The following is a 22,731-nucleotide window of genomic DNA, read 5'->3' on the forward strand; positions in this document are numbered from 1 at the left end:
GGTTTCCCAGGCATTTCTTATGGTGGTGTGACATGGGTGATTGACAAGAAGAATCTTTCTGCCTCATATTTGGGGTCTGTTGGATGTTATGGTAGAAGAATTTATTGGAGGTGAAAGAAAGGGTGTGAGGAGAGAGGAATGTCTTTATTTCCCTCCACTCAGTCTCAGTGGGTGGGCTTGCAGAATTAAGTTTGGGGAACAAGTCTGTGTGGAACAGACAAGTTGAAGCCCTCCAAAGTATTGAAGACATCAGGTGATGGTGGGAAGGAAACTTAGCCAAAAACAGATAGGATCTTGAATAGATAATATAAGCAGAAACATACCACTCCCCACTCCTCTCCAAGAGGGAGTTTGGAAAATCAAGGTTAGAGAGTTTCTGACTTCCTAGAGCTAGTCTAATCCAGGGCTTCCTTCAGGGCTGGGGAAGTGGAAAGTCTCTGGCTGACAGTTTCTAATTTTTGTCCTTCCAGATGTGAACCCTGTCTCTCTGCAGCTGGACCTGGACAGGAGATTCCAGCTTCAAGAAGTCATGATGGAGTTCCAGGTGTGCCTCCTGGGGGTGGCAGTGGATAAGAGAGGGGCTCCTGGGCCATGTGGGCGTGGAGCCATGGAGGAGCACAGTGTCCTTGTCTCTCTGGGTTGGGGCAACACTCACCACGAGCCTATATCATGGTGACAGCAGAGGACTCGCTCCTGGGCTAAAAGTGGCACCTCCTGGCTCCCTGTCTTGGCCGTGCAGTGGTTGCATATCCTCTTCCTCTCTCATTCTCCACCCTCAACCCATCTAATTAATTCAGCTCTGCCAAGTACCAATTCTACTGGGCCCGGTTGCTTGTTGTACAGTTGTGTATTCTTGGTATACTCTGTTTTAATAACTTTGCATATTAGATTGACTCTAACAAGCAGCCAAGAACTTGCCTATCCAACTAACTGATGGATGTTCCTTTGGTGCAGCTCTCTTGGTGGGCAATCTACTCATTCAGCACCATTACTTCTCAAAGCACTTTCAGATTCTGCCTTTAGAACAGCCTTCTAGATACTTCTTTTGGAGGAAACATTTTCATTTAATTGCCATAGGTCAATTTTTTCTTTTCAGAGATGATTTGGTTTTATTCTTTCTACAGAAATAGTCAGATATTCAATGATCAAATTTGGTTAATAAGATTAAAGGATTAGGAAGGGAGATATAATTTTCAGGAGTTAAAATGAGCTTGGAATAAAAAGTAATAGGACCTAATTTCTTACATGACTGAAGAAGTTGGCTCTAAGAGCCTTGCCCCATCTAAAGGTCAAAAATATTTTGAGAAATGCCAGCATTGTTTGAATAAATGCCCAGTCTCTAAAGGTGGCAACTTTGAAGGGCAGCATATTCATTTGATAGACAGTGTTAAATAGTCTCCTCACTTTATCATCGCTCACCTGTTCATTTATTTGTCAATTATTTGTGAGCGCTTATTGAACACTGATTACACATTAGGCTTGGTGTCAGATGTTAGGGATATAAAGATGAATAAAACCAAATCACAGTCTTCAAGCTGCTTTCACCATACGTGGGGAAGTCAGTAGTGAGAGAGTGCAATGTGTGCTCTGATATTGGTAAGAAGAGGTGCTGGGAGCCCAGAATGGGGCTCTTGCATGGTCTGTCTTGGGAGGGCTTGTCAGGGAGTGCACCCAGGGGAAGATGAACTTTCATAGACCAGTAATGGCCAGGGGAAGGGCAATGTTTATTCCAAGAAAACAGAACCATAAGCACAAAGGCCGGGAGGCAGGCGGCAAGAAGATGAGGTATATGACTGGGGTTGGGGGCAAGGGAATGCACACAGGGCCTGGAGGGTGAAATGTGCTTGGTGGCAAGAGGCAGGGATGTGGAGGGCTGAAGACTGCTGCGAGATGAGTTTCCAGGTATACATAGGGGGAGGGGAACAGACTGAAGATTCACCATTCGTTCAACAAATATGTGCTAAACACCCATATGCTAGGTGTTGGGGGTCCACCTGTGAACCACAGACAATAGGGGCTACAGCCTGGTTTACTGAGTCTCAACCAGGGGCACTGTTTTGCCCTCTCCTCTCCCCCAGGGGATATCTGACAATTTCTGGAGACATTTTTGGTTGTCATAACTACGGGTATGTAATGATAACTGGTGGGTGGAAGTCAGGGATGCTGTTCACCAGGCTACAGTGCACAGGACAGCTTCTAGGACTAAGATTTCTCCAACTCAATACTTTAACAGTGAGAACGGTTGAGAAATCCTGGTCTCACAGGAAAAGAATAAAAAGCAAGAAACCAACAAGTAAATAATTGGAAATCGTGGTGACGTTTCTGAAGGAAACAAGATGCTGAAATAGAAAATAATGGGGCAGGGTGGGGTGGGCCAGACATGAGCAGGAGAATGCAGTTCAGTCAGGTATCAAAAGATCTGCACCAGGAAATGACATTTCAGCTGAGAACAAAAGATGAGAGGGAACCCACCAGCGGGAGGAGCATTCCAAGAAAGACTGGACAAAGGCTCTGAGGAGGGACTGAGCTTGGTTTAGGGCTTGAAGAGAAGAGGTGGCTTGAGAGGAGGCAGGGCCCAGGGAGCCTGGGGCCTCTTCACTCATGGTCAGAAGTTCAGATTTCGTTCCAGAATAGTATTGGAGGATTTTTAGCAGAGGACTGACAAGGCCCATTTTATGTTTTAAAATCATTAAGAAGATGACCAGCCTGGCCAACATGGCAAAACCCTGTCTCTGCTAAAAATATGATTAGCTGGGCACAGTGGCTCACACCTGTAATCTCAGCACTTTGGGAGGCCGAGGCGGGTGGATCACTTGAGGTCAGGAGTTCAAGACCAGCCTGGCCAACATGGTGAAACCCCATTTCTACTAAAAATACAAAAATTAGCAGGGCATGGTGGTGTGCGCCTGTAATTCCAGCTACTCAGGAGGCTGAGACATGAGAATCGCTGGAACCTAGGAGGCGGAGGTTGCAGTGAGCCAAGATCGTACCACTGCACTCCGGCCTGAGTGACGGAGTGAGGCTCTGTTTCAAAACAAACAAACAAACAAACAAACAAACAAACAAACAAACAAACAAAAAACAGAAGATATGACTGAGTAAGAGTGAATGTGGGGAAAGGGGAAATCAGATGAAGCTTACTAGGGAGATCAGGCAGGAGGGGACCCTAAAGCTGGAGAGACAGGCCTGGGCCGGGTTCAGTATCTGCTTTGGAGGCTGAGTTTATAGACCTGCAGTTCCAGGAAGTTGTTCAAGCTGGGAGCTGTCAGCATAAAGACCACATTTAAAGCCACCCAAAATGGATGAAATCATTTTGTAGGAAGGAGCAGGGACTCAATATGTCATGCTAAGGTGCTCAGTTTATATCATGAGATCAATGCAGACTGATTGAAGCTCTCACAGATCAGATAATCACCCAGGAAGAGCTCTCTGGTGAGTGGGGAATGTGGTTTGGAGGGCCATGACAGAGGAGGCTGGACATGAGTTCCAGGAGAGAGACAGAGAGAGGAGAGAGAGAGAGAGAGAATAAAAAATGGTCAACTGTGCGAAGTGTAGGAGCAGAGAAATGTCTATGCTGGAAGCCTGGTGAGCTGAGCTAGGGATCACTCCTGGAAGGCAGATCCTGGGAGAAACTTCTGTGGCCTGTGGTATGCCAGGAGGTTTGGACCCGGATGCTCCGAGCCCACTTGCTCCCACTGGGCCCCCTTTCTCCCGAGTTCACTGGAGGAGCCTGTCTCTCTGCTTGTGTCTCCATGAGGCACAGCCCCAGTGCCTCCCCTCTGCACACTGCCCCTGTCTCCACAGGGGCCCATGCCCGCCGGCATGCTGATTGAGCGCTCCTCAGACTTCGGTAAGACCTGGCGAGTGTACCAGTACCTGGCTGCCGACTGCACCTCCACCTTCCCTCGGGTCCGCCAGGGTCGGCCTCAGAGCTGGCAGGATGTTCGGTGCCAGTCCCTGCCTCAGAGGCCTAATGCACGCCTAAATGGGGGGAAGGTAGGTAGAGGGAATCCTGAAAAGTAGGCCTGGGGAGAAATCCCTGATGTCCCACTGTTCACACAGCCACACGGACTCCTGAGAAGGGACGGAAACACCCTCGCCAGCTCCCCTTGCTGACTTTCCTGAATTCCCCCCAGTAACGACCCCTGTGGCCACCCTCAAAACATTTGCTGCTTATCCTCTTTGCTGAGGAAGGATATTTCAGCAACACCTTGGGGCCACCGCATTACTCACCCCTGCCGTCTTCCACAGCCCCCTCCCCCATGACTCATTGGCTCGTCCCTCTAGTGGGAAGATGAAATCGACCCTACTTTGATATGAGGACTTTGGGATGCTAGTTAGATGCAAGTGAGCAAATTACACAAATTTCATTTCACCTTGGTAGGGTTTAACACAAAAATAAACATTTTCAGTTTAATCTATCCATCTAACCCAGTCTTAGCCCTTGGAGGGAATTCTGGTAAACCCAGAGCCCGAATTCTCCTGAGCTTAAACCCTGAGCTAGAAATAAGAACCTGCCTGAAGAAAAACTCAGAATGTTTCTCCCTAAGTCCTCCCAGCGTGGGTCAAATTCTTTCATAACTGCGTTTCCCCATTCCCTGGCAGAGGAGGCTGTAGTTTCTCTTCTCCTTTCCCTGGCTGAGACACAGGTGAGCCCTCAGAGCTGCTCTCATGTGGACCGATGCTCAGAGTGGGGCCCTCTATGCAGGCCATGCAACTCTTCCTTTGGGTTTAGCAGTTCCTCCTTGGTTATACCCTTACCCAAATCTACATTCTTCACACACCAGATAAGAACTTTTTCCTAACTTGTGGAGGGCTGATGTGAAAACTCTTCCTGGGATATGTAGATGATGAATGGGTTTTTTTTTAAAAAATAAATCAAAGCATAGTTGAAACTGGGATTGTCCAGAGTGCTGTGGTCACCCACATTCACGCATCCTTGGGTTTTAGATTTCTCACTCATCCTGAGTCATCAGAAAATTGGTATCTCCTAAACCTTCATATGTAGATGATATATCTTACCATACTTTTTGACCCAGGGAACTCAGAAAATTCTTAGGATACTTATATTTTCAACTGGCAGGGGTTGGGGGGGGTACACACACACACACGTTTAGGGCCCAGTGATCATCTTTCTCCCCCACAGCAGATGACAAGCCTCATAGCCATGGTCTATCTCAGGTTTCAGGTAACAAGGACTTCAAGTGTGAGGCATATTATGGAAAGGAAGTTTTCTTCTGAACTCGGGGCACACTATTTGTCTCTTCCTCAGCGCTTCTCTTTCCCTTCCCTCTGTAGGTCCAACTTAACCTTATGGATTTAGCATCTGGGATTCCAGCAACTCAAAGTCAAAAAATTCAAGGTCAGTGTGGTTACTTCTCTTGTCCATGGAACTATGGGTGGGAAAGGAAACAGAGTTGGAGCCCAGGTCATGGAAATTTCCTGGTCTTTCATGTTTTTGTCAATGTGGTTGGGGATTTGATACTTACCCTGCTTGCCCCATAGGGATATTGTCTGTGGGATGCTATGGGATGGTTGAGGTCTGGAGAGGATGGCCCACGGTATCACATATGAAGGAGACTCTATGTGCCTCTAACTTCCTTTCTTTATTTTCCATTCTCCAACTCTTCCCTCCTTGCTGTTTGGCCCTCTCAGAGCTGGGGGAGATCACAAACTTGAGAGTCAATTTCACCAGGCTGGCCCCTGTGCCCCAAAGGGGATACCACCCTCCCAGCGCCTACTATGCTGTGTCGCAGCTCCGTCTGCAGGGGAGCTGCTTCTGTCACGGCCATGCTGATCGCTGTGCACCCAAGCCTGGGGCCTCTGCAGGCCCCTCCACCGCTGTGCAGGTAACAGCCTAGGGTGGGAAGGGGAGAGGAAGGGGGCAGGACCAGGGCAGACTACAGACATTCTTGGGGCTCCTGTAAAGCAGGAAGGGCACTAAATCTAAGACTTGGGTATTTAATACTTCAGCAGCAACAACAAAAAATCTAAGTGGTTTTCGTTCCAAAAATCAGAATCATTTAGTACTTCTTTAGATCTGCTTCCTAATTTGAGATGATTTTCATTTCATTTACATAAGTGTGGAAATTGGGAGGGAGTTTAAGCCAATGATTCTCAACCCTTGTTATGCATTATAATTTCACTGAGAGCTAAAAATGTTGCCCAGCCCTCCACCCTAAGATATTCTAATTTTATGATTGGCTTTTAAAGCTCCCAGGTGACTCGAATGTACTGCCAGGTCTGAGAGCTACTGGTTTGGGGATTTTAAAGTCTCAGCTAGTGGTGAGATATGGGGCACGGTGAGAGACCAATGTTTAGTACAGATGCTAAGTCTACCCTAGACCAGGTGGATTGGCTTCAGCAGGGATGGGGTTTGAGACGTTCCAGTTTAACAAGCCCTCCCCTCCCAAGGGATTTTGCTGTGAAACCAAGCTTGAGAACCACAGGTAGAGAAGAGAGAACCTTGAGCAAAGAAGCAGAGGGACCCAACATGGGAGCGTGACAGCTGTCCTAGTGACAGGCGGACAGGAGGAAATCATGTAAGATGGCCTGGGTGGGAAATAGAGGTGGCACAAGCCTCAGCTGGCATTCTTCTTTCCACTTCTGGGCCAAATTCTGCCCCAGCCTGCAGAGGTGTACAGAGGGAGGCCAGCTCAGGGAGTGTGTCATCTGTCAGGGCCCATGAGACATACTCCTAGAACCCAAGGCTGAGTGACGCAGAGGGAATACAACATGCTATGACATGACGAGGTGGGAGGGAGCCACCCAGCCCTGGTGGTCCTCAAATCTGGCCATGCAGTGGAATCACCACTTTTAAAAGGTGCCACTGCCTGGGTCTCATCCCTGAGATTCAGAGTGAATTGGGTCTGGACCTTGGCATTTTAAAAAATGTTCCCCAGGTGACACTGAGGTACAGCCAGTGTTGAGATCTATGGAATTAGAGGCACCAGGGAGGCCTTATGAGAGAGGTGCCATTCTAGCTGGAGCCTAGCTGGCAGGATTTTGTGAATGAATACAGAGAGAAGAGAATTCTAGGCAGAAGAAAAACCATTGCTAAAGGCCAAAAGGTGGAGAAAGTAGGGCTTGCAGAGGGAGCAGCTAGAAGTTCAGCTTGCTATGCTGTCAGCCGGACATGGGAGCTGTGAATGCAGCTAACATGATACAGGTCCTTGAATGCCAAGCTGAAGGTGTTGGGCTTAATTTGGAAGGCAATTAGCACACAACAGCTATTCTATTTTTATACCTTAATGAGTCTAGTGACAGTTCATCACAACAGTTCCATTAGCCAAACAACTGTATTCATAGATTGTTGGAATAGAAATCTCCAGAGGGCCCCACCAGCTTCTGGATCCCACAGTTTGCCAAGGGTGTCTGAGCACCTGCCAAGCGCTGCCTCTGACTGGATGTCCAAGTGCAAGCAGCGAGCTTGCAAAAACCTCACTAGGGGAGCAGTGCGGGCACATGCACGTGCACACACACACATGCTCATATGTGCAGAACAATAGCAGACAGTTTCACAGGAGCTGGGTGAAGTCTGCGGCATTCAGAGGAAGCTTCCTGGAAGGGTTGGGATCTAAGCCAGATGCTGAGTGGTGCGCAGAGGGTCAGAGGGCAGTGGGCAGGTCCATCCCTGGTGCCCTTCTTTGTTGATTACTCCTGATGGCTGATGGTCCCCCTCCCAGGTCCACGATGTCTGTGTCTGCCAGCACAACACTGCCGGCCCAAATTGTGAGCGCTGTGCACCCTTCTACAACAACCGGCCCTGGAGACCGGCGGAGGGCCAGGACGCCCATGAATGCCAAAGTAGGAGCTTTGGATCACCCCTCCCCTGTAGGGTCTGGGTCGAGTGCTGGCCCCTCTAGGCCTCGATGATCTCACCTGGGATGCAGGGGGATCCAGTCTTTCTTATGTAAATCTAAACTGAATTGCACCATTACAATTCAAGCTCTCCTGGCTCTGTGAGGATGGAGAGAGTATTTGGGTGACATCCTCCCACTGTCCCCAGCTAGAGCCTGCTTCTTCTGGCCTCTCCAGTTGCTTTACCCTGTTTAGGACATATCTGGTTTTTCTATTGTCATTTTTCCTACTTCAAATGGCTCCCTAGAATCAGGCCCTTTGTTTACATAAATGAGGAAAACAGAGATTCTCATCCTGGAGACAGGCAGTGACCCAGGAGGAGACCAGTGTTGGCAGTGGGAGGGTTGGGGATAGAGCATTCAAAGGGCTCTTTCTTTGGCCCAACATGGCCACTGTTCTTGGGTTTATTCCAACAGTAAGAATCAGGAAGGCTGAGTTCTTATTCTCCTCTGCTTTCTTATTGGTCATGTAACCTTAAATAAGTTATACAAACCTCCCTTGCCCTCAGTTTCCCCACTTCCCTGCCTTGATCATCTTGCAGAGTTGTTACAGATGCCAGTGAGCTTTTGTGGAGCATGCTCTGTAGATAGCAAAGGTGTGGGTCAGATGTCAGCCCTGGGACTCTCTTTTTCCAGGGTGCGACTGCAACGGGCACTCAGAGACATGTCACTTTGACCCCGCTGTGTTTGCCGCCAGCCAGGGGGCATATGGAGGTGTGTGTGACAATTGCCGGGACCACACCGAAGGCAAGAACTGTGAGCGGTGTCAGCTGCACTATTTCCGGAACCGGCGCCCGGGAGCTTCCATTCAGGAGACCTGCATCCGTGAGTAGAGGCTCCGGAGTCCCAGAGTGTCATTTGTCTGTTACTCCCCATCTCCTCTGGGTACAACAGAGTACATGTTCCTGGGCACACCAAGGCCCTCAGGGAGCATGAAAACTTGGCTGTGAGTCAGGATTTGTGGGAGATTATTTTAATTTAGCTATTACTGAGCAAGTCACTTAACCTCTCTGGACCATCAATCGGACAATCAATCAAGAGTTAGGCTTTATTTGGGGCATAGGGAAGAAAAAAGTAAACATAAGATACAGTTTCTGCCATCAGGGAACACACACACTGTTTGGCAATATAAACTGTATACACCTGCAGAAGAGGGATGAAAGCACCTTTTCCGTATGTATATGATTGCCTTTACCATGTTGTAATGAGGTTTGTGATTTAATTTTCTATTTCTCCCAACATCGAGAACTCCTCCATGGCGAGGATTATTTCTCACATCCTCTAGCCCTAGCACACTGACTGGAAAATCACTGATGCTCAGGGAGTGTTTGTGAATGTAATGGGAGGCAACAGGCAGAGGCAGCTTAACATGCCCACAAGAGCCAGCGACTTCATATAGGAGAGGGCTGCCTGGACTGAAGCAATCAGATTCGGGCAGGTTTAGTCAGAAAAGACTTTCTGGATGAAGGGGTCTTACATTTTGAAAGGTCTGAAAGAAGTCAGGGAGTGGGGGTTGGGGAAAGCTGAGTCACTTTCTGTTGATGTTTGTTTCTGGGAAGAGTGAGACACAACTGAGTTTGATCCCTGTTTCTTGCATGAACTTGTAATGAGAACTTGAATAAGTTATTTGACATATCTGAGCCTCGGTTTCCTCCTCTGTACAATGAGAATAATAATCTCCAGGATTATCATGAAGATTACATGAGGCAACATGTGACAGTTCCCAGTTCAGTGGTTGGCACAGAGTAGTTGCTCAGTAAGTAATGACAACAAAACCCCTTCTATAGTACTTAGCATGTGCCAAATATGCTCCCCCTGCTTTATGTTTACTCATTTCTTTCTCTCTCTCTCTCTTTTTTAATGGAGATGGTTTCGCTCTTGTTGCCCAGGCTGGAGTGCAATGGCGCCATCTCAGCTTACTGCAACCTCCGCCTCCCAGGTTCAAGTGATTCTTCTGCCTCAGCCTCCTGGTAGCTGGCATTACAGGCATGCGCCACCGTGCCTGGCTAATTTTGTATTTTTAGTAGAGACAGGGTTTCACCATGTTGGTCAGGTTGGTCTCGAACTCCTGACCTCAGGTGATCCACCTGCCTCGGCCTCCCAAAGTGCTGGGATTACAGGCATGAGCCACCGCGCCCAGCCATTTACTAATTTATTTCTCATAAGAAGCCTATGAAGGCTGTATCATTATTTTTATTTTATAGACAAGGAAATTGAGGCACAGAGGGATTAAGTAACTTGACTAAGGCTGTGAATTTGAAATCCAGTGGTGGAACAAGGATTTGAACCAGGCAGCCTGGCTCCTGGAATCTGCTCTGAACTCTACTTTTCTTTGTTCCTACTGCGGTGGCTGCTGTTGTCTCTCAGCCTGCGAGTGTGATCCGGATGGGGCAGTGCCAGGGGCTCCCTGTGACCCAGTGACCGGGCAGTGTGTGTGCAAGGAGCAAGTGCAGGGAGAGCGCTGTGACCTATGCAAGCCGGGCTTCACTGGACTCACCTATGCCAACCCGCAGGGCTGCCACCGTGAGTAGGGGGCTTGGCCCAGCATGACGTGGGGTGGGCTGCATGGGGCCACCAGACCCACGGCTTGCCCTGCTCACTGTGCTCTCTTCAGAGGAAATCCCACTGCAGGGTAGACAGAGGGGGTATGCCCGGGCCTTTGCCAGGAGTCCGGACTTCTTGCCCTCTTACCCAGCGCCAGATGCTGTGCCACTGGCCTCCAGCAGGTGGCAGCACACGTCCGAGTTGGAAGGTGGGACTGAGTCAGCCAGATGGAGGGTGGGCAGGCAGGCGGCTGAGCTGCCAGGTGGCTGGAACTGGTGGGACAGCGCAGGGGTCCTGTGAGTCAGCCATGTCATCTGCAGGGAAGGGCCCTGCCCAGTTCTTTTCCCAGGCAGCGCCCCTCCCTGGATGTGTGTCCTCTGGGGGTGAGTTTTTCATGGAGTGTCTGCCTGAGCTCAGCAGCTCTCCTCCTGCAGGCTGTGACTGCAACATCCTGGGGTCCCGGAGGGACATGCCGTGTGACGAGGAGAGTGGGCACTGCCTTTGTCTGCCCAACGTGGTGGGTCCCAAATGTGACCAGTGTGCTCCCTACCACTGGAAGCTGGCCAGTGGCCAGGGCTGTGAACCGTGTGCCTGCGACCCGCACAACTCCCTCAGCCCACAGTGCAACCAGGTACGAAGTGAGGGTGGTCCGGGGGCCCCTCAGTGGGAGGGGGGTCCTGAGCACCAGCCTGTCTGCTGCCCCTCCATGCTGCCCTTCTAGGCCTCTCCCCTGTCAGACTGGGCGTCTTCTGTCCCCGTTCTCATTTGGGGAAGTCACCAGATGTCCCTCCCTCTGTGGCTCTTGGCCATCAGTAATACCATATGCACCACACCTTCTGAAGGGCCTACGCTGGGCCTTGACTTCAAGGCTCATCTCTGAGTGGGAGCCCTTGTTTTGTGGGCACAGCAGCTCTGGAGGTGGCCATGAGCCCTGGATTCTACCTGTGGACCAGGAATCTAGGACACAGTCCCTGACACCAGGGTAAGGCAGAGGCTGTGAGGCAGGGTCCACTGACGGTGCTCTCCTCACGCAGTTCACAGGGCAGTGCCCCTGTCGGGAAGGCTTTGGTGGCCTGATGTGCAGCGCTGCAGCCATCCGCCAGTGTCCAAACCGGACCTACGGAGATGCGGCCACAGGATGCCGAGGTGCATGCTCAAAGCCTGGGGGACGCTGAGGCTCTGGGGGCCGAGCACGTGGGTGGGCACATGGTGGGGGCGTGTAGGTCTGCAGCAGGGCAGGATGTCCTGTACTGATGCATGTGGTGTGGGCCTGGGTAGCCCTGTGAGTGCACACACTCCGGCCTGTTGGCGTGGCCTCCAAGCCCCTGAGGCAGGCCTATGCCCTGCTGTTCCTGCGTCCCCGTGACATGCTGGTTGCTTTGCTCCCCACTTCCCTGAGAGAGAGAGAGCATTTCCCAGAAGCCATCTCCAGGGCAGCAGCAAGGAGGGGAGGCTGTTTCTTCCCTCTTCATAGATGGAGGAAGTGAGTCCTGAAGGGGAAAGGGTGTCATTTCCCACGGAGTCAGTTTGATGTCACCATAGGAGCACAGGCCTTGGAGTGTGCAGACCAGATTGTGGTCCCAGCTCTGCCCCTGCCTCACTGAGTGACTTTGAGGGAGCTGCTTCCCCTCTTTAGACTTGGTTTCCTTCTTAGAGGAAGAGGCATGCTGTACTTAACCTCTCTGTCCCTCAGTTGCCTCATCTAGAAAAAGTGGGAAAACAAGAGTGCTAATTCCCAGAGTGGTGTGAAGATCCAATGAGTTAATGTGTGTGTGTGACTTTAAGTGGTGCCTGGCACATGGTAGGTGCTAAGTAAGCGTTTGCTTTCACTGCAACTGTTACCATGGCTTTTATTCTGGCTGCGACTTCTGTTATTCTAAGTCATGTAGAAAGAGCCTCAGGTCAGACCTCCTCTTCAGGGCTCTCCCTGACAGCTGCTTCTGTCTCCCTGACCCCTGTCTCTGACTGTCATTTTTCTTGGCCCTAGCCTGTGACTGTGATTTCCGGGGAACAGAGGGCCCGGGCTGCGACAAGGCATCGGGCCGCTGCCTCTGCCGCCCTGGCTTGACCGGGCCCCGCTGTGACCAGTGCCAGCGAGGCTACTGCAACCACTACCCGGTGTGCGTGGCCTGCCACCCTTGCTTCCAGACCTATGATGCGGACCTCCGGGAGCAGACCCTGCGCCTTGGTAGCCTCCGCAATGCCACCGCCAGCCTGTGGTCAGGGCCTGGGCTGGAGGACCGTGGCCTGGCCTCCCGGATCCTAGATGCAAAGAGTAAGATTGAGCAGATCCGAGCAGTTCTCAGCAGCCCCGCAGTCACAGAGCAGGAGGTGGCTCAGGTGGCCAGTGCCATCCTCTCCCTCAGGTAATTCCCTTTCCCTGCCAAGCATTTGCAAGAATTATGCTCCAGGGGTTCCAGTACCGGGCACGCTGGTCCTTCCTTACATTTATACAGCGCATTAGTTTAAAGGCATTTTCACAGTGCTCTCTCTTTCAACCATTACAACAGTCCTGTGAGGCTGGTGTGGTTTTGCAGATGAGAAAACAGGCACAGACAGGTGGATGTGACAGAGCCACATGACCACCGAAAGGCAGAGCTGGGCCTCAGAACACAGTCCAGGAGCCCAAGCCCAGCGTTCTTTTAAGTGCCCAGTGCTGCCTGTGGGAGAGAGTCAGCTCTGGATTAGTCACCCTGGCGGAGGGCATCTGAGAGGCAGGGGCTCTAAAAATAACTCACGTGTGGCTTTGGAATGGAAGTTGGTCCCGCCCACACCCCCATCCCACCAGCAGAGGTGCCTTCTTAGTGAGGTTCAGTTCTGGAAGCTTCTATAATTAGTTTGCATTCCCTGAGCACTGGCTTTCTGACTGTGCACAGAGCCATCCAGGTGTGTGAGTGGCGGGGAGGGAAAAGGCAGCCTGAGAAGAATGAAAATGGAGGCTCCGTGACTCACGATGTGCTAGAGCTTCTGGCTGGGGGCTCCGGGAGAGGAACTCAAGCGAATATTGAAAACCAACCTACCTTCCTTCCTTCCTTCCTTCTTTTCCTTCTTTTTTCCTTCCTTCCCTCCCTTTTTTTCCTTCCTTCCTTCTTTCCTTCCTTCCTTCCTTCCTTCCTTCCTTCCTTCCTTCCTTCCTTCCTCTCTCTCTTTCTCTCTTTCTTTCTTTCTCTTTACATAATTTTAGAGCATCTATTATGAAACAAGCATTGTACAAGGCATCGGGGATATTGAAATTAGTATGACATAATCTTTGCGCTCAAGAAGCTCGCACTGGGGAGAATGATGTGTAAATGGTAAATTATAATGTGACGCATGTTATAATGTGTCATGGCAGGCTTCACAGAGGTGCCTTCTGACCTAAGTCTCAGATTCGGGCAGTCAGTCCACCAGGTTCAGTAGGTTGGAAACACAGGCATGGAGGGGCATTCCATGGAAGGGCGTTCTGTGCCTGATCAAAGCCTGGAGGTGGAGAATGTGAGGCTTGGAGGAGGGAGCTGGTGGTTGGGTTGGTGGAGCTGCAAAGGGCACAGGGAGAGAGGACTCTCCAAGAGCTCAGTGGCCAAGGGCCTGGGAGGTAGACTCTGAGCCTCCTTCGGGGGCATGACCAGCTGGCAGCAGTGATGGGGTCTGGAGCTGAGTGGGAGGTGTGGACTGTGGAAGAGATTTTGGAGCTGCAGCTGTACAGATGGTAGATGAAGCCAGCCCGTAGAGAGCGAAGGAGGAGGGCATCAGGGCATTGCTCCTCATGGAAGCCAGGATCTGGAAGAGGGGGAGGAGAATTGGGAATGTTGGGTCATGGAAGTCAAGGGAGGAGAGTTTTGTGGCTCCATCTGCGCCTGGACAGAGAAAGGTTGTGCTGGTCGCCAAGCCTCTGTCCAGCGGAACCCCCTTAGCCTGTGGATTCTCTGTTCTGTTGCCTTTGCCCAAGGTCTCTGTCTGTTCTGACTCAGTAGCAGTTGCTCTGAGGGGATAGCTGCTTTGGGGAGGCAAAACTCCCTCCTATATTTTAGTGTAAGCTCCTCTCCCTTCTCAGGCGAACTCTCCAGGGCCTGCAGCTGGATCTGCCCCTGGAGGAGGAGACGTCCCTTCCGAGAGACCTGGAGAGTCTGGACAGAAGCTTCAATGGTCTCCTTACTATGTATCAGAGGAAGAGGGAGCAGTTTGAAAAAATAAGCAGTGCTGATCCTTCAGGTGAGGAGAGGGGCACCCGGATAACCCCGGGCATGGGCACTGCCATGGTGGGCATGCCACCCCCTCTCCCTCCTGCTCCTCCTCCATCTCCATTCCCCACGCTTCTCGCCACAGGAGCCTTCCAGATGCTGAGCACAGCCTACGAGCAGTCAGCCCAGGCTGCTCAGCAGGTCTCTGACAGCTCGCGTCTTTTGGACCAGCTCAGGGACAGCCGGAGAGAGGCAGAGAGGCTGGTGCGGCAGGCGGGAGGAGGAGGAGGCACCAGCAGCCCCAAGCTTGTGGCCCTGAGGCTGGAGATGTCTTCGTTGCCTGACCTGACACCCACCTTCAACAAGGTGACTTGGGGCATGGAGTCCCACTTCCTGGAGCCCACACCCCAGTTTGTCACACACCAACTGCTGCCACCTGTTTCCTATTAGGGCAGACCTGCCCCTGTGAGAACCCCACTCCCCCAGCCATCCCGACCCTTGTACTGCTCACTGTGAGCTCAGAGGTTGCCAAGGAAACCAGTTTCTGGTCCTTGGCTCTCATGGAGATGTCTGGCTGTTTCTGGTGCTTGGTTGTCATGGAGATGTCTGGCTGTTGGTTTCCCAGGTGTGGGGTGGGATTGGTTATTGAGGGGCTTTGGGTAGCCTCTTTAACACCACCATCTCTCCACAGCTCTGTGGCAACTCCAGGCAGATGGCTTGCACCCCAATATCATGCCCTGGTGAGCTATGTCCCCAAGACAATGGCACAGCCTGTGGCTCCCACTGCAGGGGTGTCCTTCCCAGGGCCGGTGGGGCCTTCTTGATGGCGGGGCAGGTGGCTGAGCAGCTGCGGGGCTTCAATGCCCAGCTCCAGCAGACCAGGCAGATGGTAAGTGCAGCCGAGGCGGGGTGGGCACAGGTAGGAGGAGGCAGACAGGATAGATCCCCCGGGCAAGTCAGAGTTCCCATTTTACGCTAAAGTCCAGAGATTTTAGGTGACCTGCTTAAGGTGCCACAGCAAGTGCAAGATAGTTTTTTTTCTCTTTTACTGAACATCCACATATAAGCTGGGTTGGTTACAAATGCTTCCTAGGTAGGTCTTGGCATAGAGGATGATCCACAGAATCGTGGGGCTGCTGAGAGGTTCCCTTGGGGCCTTACCCCTTCTGACCTAGAGTGTGTGTCAACAGATTAGGGCAGCCGAGGAATCTGCCTCACAGATTCAATCCAGTGCCCAGCGCTTGGAGACCCAGGTAAGCGCCAGCCGCTCCCAGATGGAGGAAGATGTCAGACGCACACGGCTCCTAATCCAGCAGGTCCGGGACTTCCTAACAGGTGAGCCCAGTCTCCACCCCACCTTGGCTGCTGTTCCAGTCCTGCCTGTCCCGCATTCCCATGTTCAGTGCATCAGCCAGCCCTCCCTCCCTCGTCCCAGGCCTGCAACATCCAGGCCTCCACCTCTCCTTGGCACCATGGCCATGACCTTCTCGTTCTCCTGTCTGCCCTCCCCACCCACTCCACTCCCTTGTGACCCATTCTCATTCTCAACACAACAGCTGAAATATCTCTTTTAAAATGCGTAAGTCAGATCACATCTCACTCCTGCTTAAAATCCTTCAGTGGCTTCACCTTGTTCTTGGAATGAGCTCTCAACTCCTATCGTGGCTACAGAGCCTGGCCTCTGTCCATCTCTTGGGAGTGACCTTGGGCTCTTCTCTGCTTTGTTCACTGGCTGTCCTTGAACATGTCAGGCTCTTGCCTGCTTCAGGGATGTTTATTTGCTCTTTGTCTGCCTGAAGTCCTGTTTCCAGGGCTGCTGCTTCTTGTCCTCTGGGTCATCTCCCCAGAGAGGTGTTTCCTGACCATCCGATCTGGTTGTCCCCCATCATCTTACCTTCCTTGCACTACTCACCCTCATTCAGTTGTCAACAAGTGGATTGTCACTCCACTAGAATGGGGACTCCAGGAGGGCAAGGATGGTTGTCTGTCTTGTTGACCACTGCGTCACCAGCACCTAACATAAGGCCAGACACAGAAAGACATCTGACATTGGTGGCATGAATAAATGAACCAGACACCCTTCCTCACTGCCCTGGGGAGTGAGGAAGGGCTGTACAATGGAAAGATCCCTAAACAGGACCCGGGAGACTCATGTGACATTGGGCAGGCTGCTTTTCTCTTTGCCTCATCTTTTGCTTCTATAAATGGGGACGGTAGTATTTCACAAGTTTATTCTGAGGATCAAATAACTGATGTAAAATGTGTTTTGAAAAAGGAAAAGTGCCTCAGGAACAAGAGTTGATATTGTTAGATTTCTGGTTCCTGCCAGGTTATTTGCTTGGCTGGGAGCCCAGTTAATACGAGCCCAGGGCTTGGTGTAATGACAGTGGCTCCTCTTGCTACTATTACAGTGTTTTTGCCCCAGATAGGCCGAAGTCCCCTCCTGAGTGCAGGTGGCGGGTCAGAGAGGGGCAGGAATGTTCTTCTGAGGTCTCATGACTTGCATAAGGCCTTGAGGCACTCACCTGGGGAAAATATTACCTGGGGATGTAGGGAGATTGTGCCCCACAAACGTGGATGATGGGGGAGGTCAAGGTGTGGGGCTTAGGCTCATGGATAAGGGATTCTTGCCCCTGAGTCAAGTCCAGTGAGGCTGAATGGCCACTCATCCTGCATTAATCTCAGCCAGGGCTCTGGCCTCAGTGGGTGGGAGGTGAGTTGGAATTCTCTCCTGCTGGGTGCAGCTGAGGCTCATGTGAACAGACAGGGAGCTGCCAGGCCCCTTTTGTCCTCTCTCTTATGCTTGTATCTCAGGTCAAGTCTTATGATGAGTCCAGGGTCAGAGAGAAAAAGCAGGGCCTGAGAGAGGCCTGGCCCCAGGGGGAAACCCAGGAAAATTTTCTGTAGCGGTGGGCTTGGACTCTGGTCTGCAGAGTCCTGGTGCAGAAGCCACTGAGCGCTGGCTGCTGTCCGATATAGGGTCACAGTGTGGGAGGGAGAGTGGAAAGTCTGTGGAGGGAGGAGGAAACATCGCCTTTCCCAGTTCTTCAAATGGAATTGACAAAATGAATAGTTAAGGCTTATTAAGTTCTAACTGAGTCCAGGCACTGTTCCAAGTGCTTTGCATGTATTACATCATTTATTCCTGACTACATGAACTAAGTACTCTTATTACTTCCACTTTGCACACAAGTAATCTAGGCACAGAGAGGTTAAGCAACTTGCCTAAAGGCATCTAGCTTGGCAGTGGTGCAGGTAGGCTTCAAGCCTAATTGTCTGACTCTGTCATTCACACCCTATTGCTTTACGGCATAGACACACACATACATACACACATGTGAGTGTGCATACACAAACACACTTTCTCTTGCCTCTTGCCTTTGCGAATGTTTTTCCTCTCTCTGGATTGTCTCCCCTCTCCCACCTTTGCTGACCTGTCTAGCTCCTGCTCATCCTCTAGGAATCTAGGCATCCCACTCTCCAGGCAGCCTCCCTGGACCTATCAGATGGCGCTGGGGGCCCCTTCCATGGCCATCATAGCACCTGTGTTTACTCCGCTCACTCAAAGCTGTACTTCCTTGTTCATGTGCCTGTCTCCCATTAGATTTCCAGCTCCATAAAGGCAGGGACTGAGTTTAATTTGATTTGCAGTCTCAACTCCTCCCATGCTTTTGCTCAAAGCAGTAAATATTTACTGAGCCCATCCTGAGACCCAGAAGGCTCTGAGACTGAATGTCATGCCGATTGACCCTGAGGGTGCAGCTGAAGTGGTGCAGAGTAAAGGAAGGGCAAGATCTAGATGGGGATGTGCTCATCCTGGAAGGCTTTCTTGGGAAGGTGCACGTGAAGCCTTGTTTTGAGAGTGGGACTCTGGGTTAGAAGAGAGGTCGACGAGCTCTATTAGGAAGGTCCTTATGAAAGCTTGCTGCTGGGATAAACCCACTTAATGAAACTCAACCACAGTTATGCTGCATGCAAGCCCCGAGGGACACAGCAATGAACAAGCATGGCTTCCACCCTCCAGGAGTGTCCTTCCACCTGGCATGGGATGGGGCAGGGAATGAGACCTGTGTGACCAGCTAGTATCCTCTAGTTGTAGAGTGAGACTGGGCCTAGGGCCCCAGAGGAGTTCAGATCCCAGGGCAAATCATCTGGTGAGTGGGTGCCCCCCTCCTTAATACCTCAATACCAGTGAAATCTGTAAAAGCAAATTGGGAGAGATGGGGAGGAGATGTCATCTCTGTACTTCTGACCTTACCCTCTGACCCAGAGTTGGTTTGTAACAACTCTTGCAAATGGATTGTTTCATGTTGTACCTTCAGATTGGGGATTGATATTCCTTTTTCACCAATCAGGAAACTGAGCTGAGAGGAACCACTTGACTTGCCCAGGTGGCTTGAACAGTAAAGCAGAGATCTGAACCTGAAGCCCTGTCAATCATTCATTCACTCTACACACATGAGGACCTCCAAGTGCCAGGCACTGTGCTGGGGCCTGGGGATATAGCTGTGGACAAAACCCAGGCCCTGCCCTTGTAGAGCTTACATTCTAGAGGAAAAGAGACCAAACAAACCAGTTAAATGAGTACAGTGTTTGGCACATGGGTGGTGCAACTGCTAGACAGAAAGATAAGGCAGGGAGGGACGATAAGGTGTGCTACAGTCCAGGGTGGAGGTTGCAATTCTAGATTGGATGGCTGGGGTTGGCCTCCCTGAGAAGGTGATATTCCAGCAGAGACTTGATCATTCTTATTTGCCTTTGCACAAATGAGCAATCTTGCCTGAGGGGGAGTGCAGGGAAGGGGTCTTTTTGCCAAGGAAGCAGCTCCAGTTTCTGGCCACTCTTCCCAATTTAGGGCTGATTGTGCATGTGCTGCAGGCATTGTTCAGTACCAGCTGTCTGGCACCACCTCCTTCTCCCCAGCCCGCAGCTTCCTGTGGCACCAGACACTTAGTTGGCACAGCTGTGACGCCACCCCTCCTCCTCCCTGCTGCAGCATGGAGCACAGGATAGTCATCCTCCTACAGCATTCCCAGAAATCCCTGGAGAACGGGCGCCTGAGTCTGGTTGAAAGGGGGCAGCAGCTCCTTGGGACACCACGGTAGAGGGGCCACTGCGGGTGCCTTCCACAAGTGCTGCTCAGCTAGGAGAGGCCTCGTATCTCCGGGGAGGTTAGTGGGCTCCTACAGTCAAATGCATGGTTGTCTTCCAGACCCCGACACTGATGCAGCCACTATCCAGGAGGTCAGCGAGGCCGTGCTGGCCCTGTGGCTGCCCACAGACTCAGCTACTGTTCTGCAGAAGATGAATGAGATCCAGGCCATTGCAGCCAGGCTCCCCAACGTGGACTTGGTGCTGTCCCAGACCAAGCAGGACATTGCGCGTGCCCGCCGGTTGCAGGCTGAGGCTGAGGAAGCCAGGTATGGCCTTGGGCCCTGAACTTCTCTCTGCCCAGGACTAGGCTGGTGTTTTGCTCCTCAACCCCGTTGCTGGGAGAGGGGTACAGAGGGCTGGGAGACAGGAGGGGGTGCTTACCACGGTGGAGAGTGGTACACAGAGTCCAGAGTGCAGGTTAAACTTAATTTGCATGACTGTGTCTTCCGTATTGGAAACCGCCCAGAAGGTGTCTTGGGCATAATGGGAACATTCATCACGTCTGCTTGGTGGGGTCCTGGGACATCAAAGCTACTGAGTTAATACTTTCCTTGCTCTTTGCCTTGGCTGGGAAGAGTGTTCTTTTGGACTGGTGTGTGAGTCGAACCACACATTGATTCGCTGTTCACTCATTCTCTCTCTCCTCTCCCTGCTGCTTCTCTCACCCAGGAGCCGAGCCCATGCAGTGGAGGGCCAGGTGGAAGATGTGGTTGGGAACCTGCGGCAGGGGACAGTGGCACTGCAGGAAGCTCAGGACACCATGCAAGGCACCAGCCGCTCCCTTCAGCTTATCCAGGACAGGGTTGCTGAGGTGAGGCATTATGGCTTCCTCCACCCATATTTGGGCATAAACAGGAAAATTTGGGCACCAGGCATAGAAAATGCCAGAAAGTGACTAGATAAAACCTGAGGTGGAGTTCTAGAGGAGAGTGACAAGCTTTGGGCAGGCTTTGGGCCTTGGATTTTCTGGTCTTGTGGCTGGGATGCAGAAGGAGGGGTGAGAGGTGGGCAATTGTGTTTGTTCTGGTTGGAGAGGGTTTTTGCTGCCTGATGAGTTGGAGAAAAAATGGGGATGAACCCCCCCACCTATGAGACCCACCACAAAGGCCAGATCTCCCTCTTTCCACAAAGGTTCAGCAGGTACTGCGGCCAGCAGAAAAGCTGGTGACAAGCATGACCAAGCAGCTGGGTGACTTCTGGACATGGATGGAGGAGCTCCGCCGCCAAGCCCGGCAGCAGGGGGCAGAGGCAGTCCAGGCCCAGCAGCTTGTGGAAGGTGCCAGCGAGCAGGCATTGAGTGCCCAAGAGGTACAGAGAAGGCGGAGTTAGCTCAATGATGTACGGCCAGTGAGGGGGTCCTGAGCAGGGGAGGACTTTGCACACTTTATAAGACCACAAACTCAAAAGTGCTTAGAATAACAGAACCAGAAGAGGCTTGAGAGTCAACCCAAACCTGGCCAGGCATCTGATTTCTCCCTACACTGCCTTTGGTATAGCTGGCTCAGGGACACTGGAGATGACCTAGTCCAGTCCCTTTCCTTTTATAGATGAGGTGGTGACTCGTTCACAGGCCTAAGAATCATCTACAAAGCAGGTCCCCTGACACGGGATCCAGAGCTTGTCTCTTGGATTCCCAGGTTAAGCAAAGACAGATGCTCTTTGCTTAACCTAACCTGGGCTCCATGACTGTCAGAATTAGATGAGAGAGAAGATCAAAGAGCCCATTCTCAGTGTCTCAAGCACACTACCTGCTCCCGCTATGGCCAGGAACATTGGCACTTTCAATCCTGGTACAGTGACCAAGTTGCTAAGTATGCTATTAAGTGACAGCCTACTATTAATATCCTATGATGTGACTGACATTGTCCTGGGAGTGAGGTGGGTCATGTCAAGAGCTGGAGATGGGAAGAGGGAAACACAGAAATTTAAGTCATAGTCTGTGGCTCAGGGGTTTCAATAGGCAAAACCAATGCTATTGGGGGCTAATAGGAGGCACCTTCCCACTGTGTATTGATTTGGGTGATATCAAGTGCTTTGGCCACAGGTCTTCAGGACCTTGCATGATGACAATGACACTGAGACTATTCTACCTTTTTCAGGGATTTGAGAGAATAAAACAAAAGTATGCTGAGTTGAAGGACCGGTTGGGTCAGAGTTCCATGCTGGGTGAGCAGGGCGCCCGGATCCAGAGTGTGAAGACAGAGGCAGAGGAGCTGTTTGCGGAGACCATGGAGATGATGGACAGGATGAAAGGTGAGGGAATGGTTTAGGGGCATGGACTATTGGGCATTCATGAAGGCTGGTCCCACCCAACCCAAGGCTTCTGAAGCCCATTCTTATTGGAGCTAGCTGTGCTATGGGAGTGAGATCAAATGAGATTTTTTCTGGGCGTCTAGCATGTATGAGGCTGGGGAATGCAGAGATGGTCCCATGACTTGTCCTGGCCTCAAAAAGCTTGCAATTAATGGGACCATTTTTTCTATTTTTGCAAACAGTGGGGTCATATTTTCTATTCCTATTGCTTTATGCTTAAGATGCATAGAATTATATTTAACAGGATGAGGTGGTCTCCGATAGGGGTTGAATAATAAGAGTTCTGGGGCTCAGGGAATAAATAATTTGAGAGAGACATGTTCAGTGAAGGTAAGAAAAGAAGATTTGAGATGGGCCTGGAAGGATGTGTAGGCCTGGGAGAAGCTGTGAGGAAGAGGAGGGACATTAGGATAAGGGTGTTGGGAAGCCCCAACAAGGTATGTTCTGACATAGGGACAGGAGAAGAGGGTTGCTGAGGAGCTGGTAGGAAAGAAGTGGCATGGGGTCAATATGACTTGTCCCTGTGCCTGGCTTCTAGTGTGAGGATGAGGGGGATAGATAGCTCAGGGCACATCCAAGGGTTTTGAATATGACAGAAACATAATGAAAGTAGCTTTCGAAAGGGTTCCAAAAATTCCTTAGAAAGGAGAACAGGGGCTCCTGGGAACTAGAGTCATCGCTAAGATATGATGATGGGTGTT

The 22,731-nt window shown here is 51.2% G+C and overlaps 1 protein-coding gene across 1 annotated transcript in view; it reads left to right on the forward strand.

Moving 5' to 3' along the window:
• Window positions 1–22,731, forward strand: part of LAMB3 (laminin subunit beta 3) — a 45,526-nt gene that overhangs the window by 21,965 nt on the left and 830 nt on the right. The window contains exons 6-23 of the mRNA XM_055108585.2: window positions 471–544; window positions 3,805–3,996; window positions 5,299–5,362; window positions 5,656–5,849; window positions 7,686–7,806; window positions 8,496–8,684; window positions 10,227–10,382; window positions 10,838–11,034; window positions 11,438–11,549; window positions 12,391–12,769; window positions 14,437–14,594; window positions 14,709–14,929; window positions 15,255–15,452; window positions 15,754–15,898; window positions 19,776–19,983; window positions 20,387–20,528; window positions 20,849–21,025; window positions 21,817–21,970. Of these exons, the coding sequence (XP_054964560.2) occupies window positions 471–544; window positions 3,805–3,996; window positions 5,299–5,362; window positions 5,656–5,849; window positions 7,686–7,806; window positions 8,496–8,684; window positions 10,227–10,382; window positions 10,838–11,034; window positions 11,438–11,549; window positions 12,391–12,769; window positions 14,437–14,594; window positions 14,709–14,929; window positions 15,255–15,452; window positions 15,754–15,898; window positions 19,776–19,983; window positions 20,387–20,528; window positions 20,849–21,025; window positions 21,817–21,970 (3,081 nt within the window). The remainder of the gene's footprint in view (window positions 1–470; window positions 545–3,804; window positions 3,997–5,298; window positions 5,363–5,655; window positions 5,850–7,685; window positions 7,807–8,495; window positions 8,685–10,226; window positions 10,383–10,837; window positions 11,035–11,437; window positions 11,550–12,390; window positions 12,770–14,436; window positions 14,595–14,708; window positions 14,930–15,254; window positions 15,453–15,753; window positions 15,899–19,775; window positions 19,984–20,386; window positions 20,529–20,848; window positions 21,026–21,816; window positions 21,971–22,731) is intronic.

The sequence above is a fragment of the Pan paniscus genome, chromosome 1 (assembly GCF_029289425.2).
Source record: "Pan paniscus chromosome 1, NHGRI_mPanPan1-v2.0_pri, whole genome shotgun sequence".
Lineage (NCBI taxonomy): Eukaryota > Metazoa > Chordata > Mammalia > Primates > Hominidae > Pan > Pan paniscus.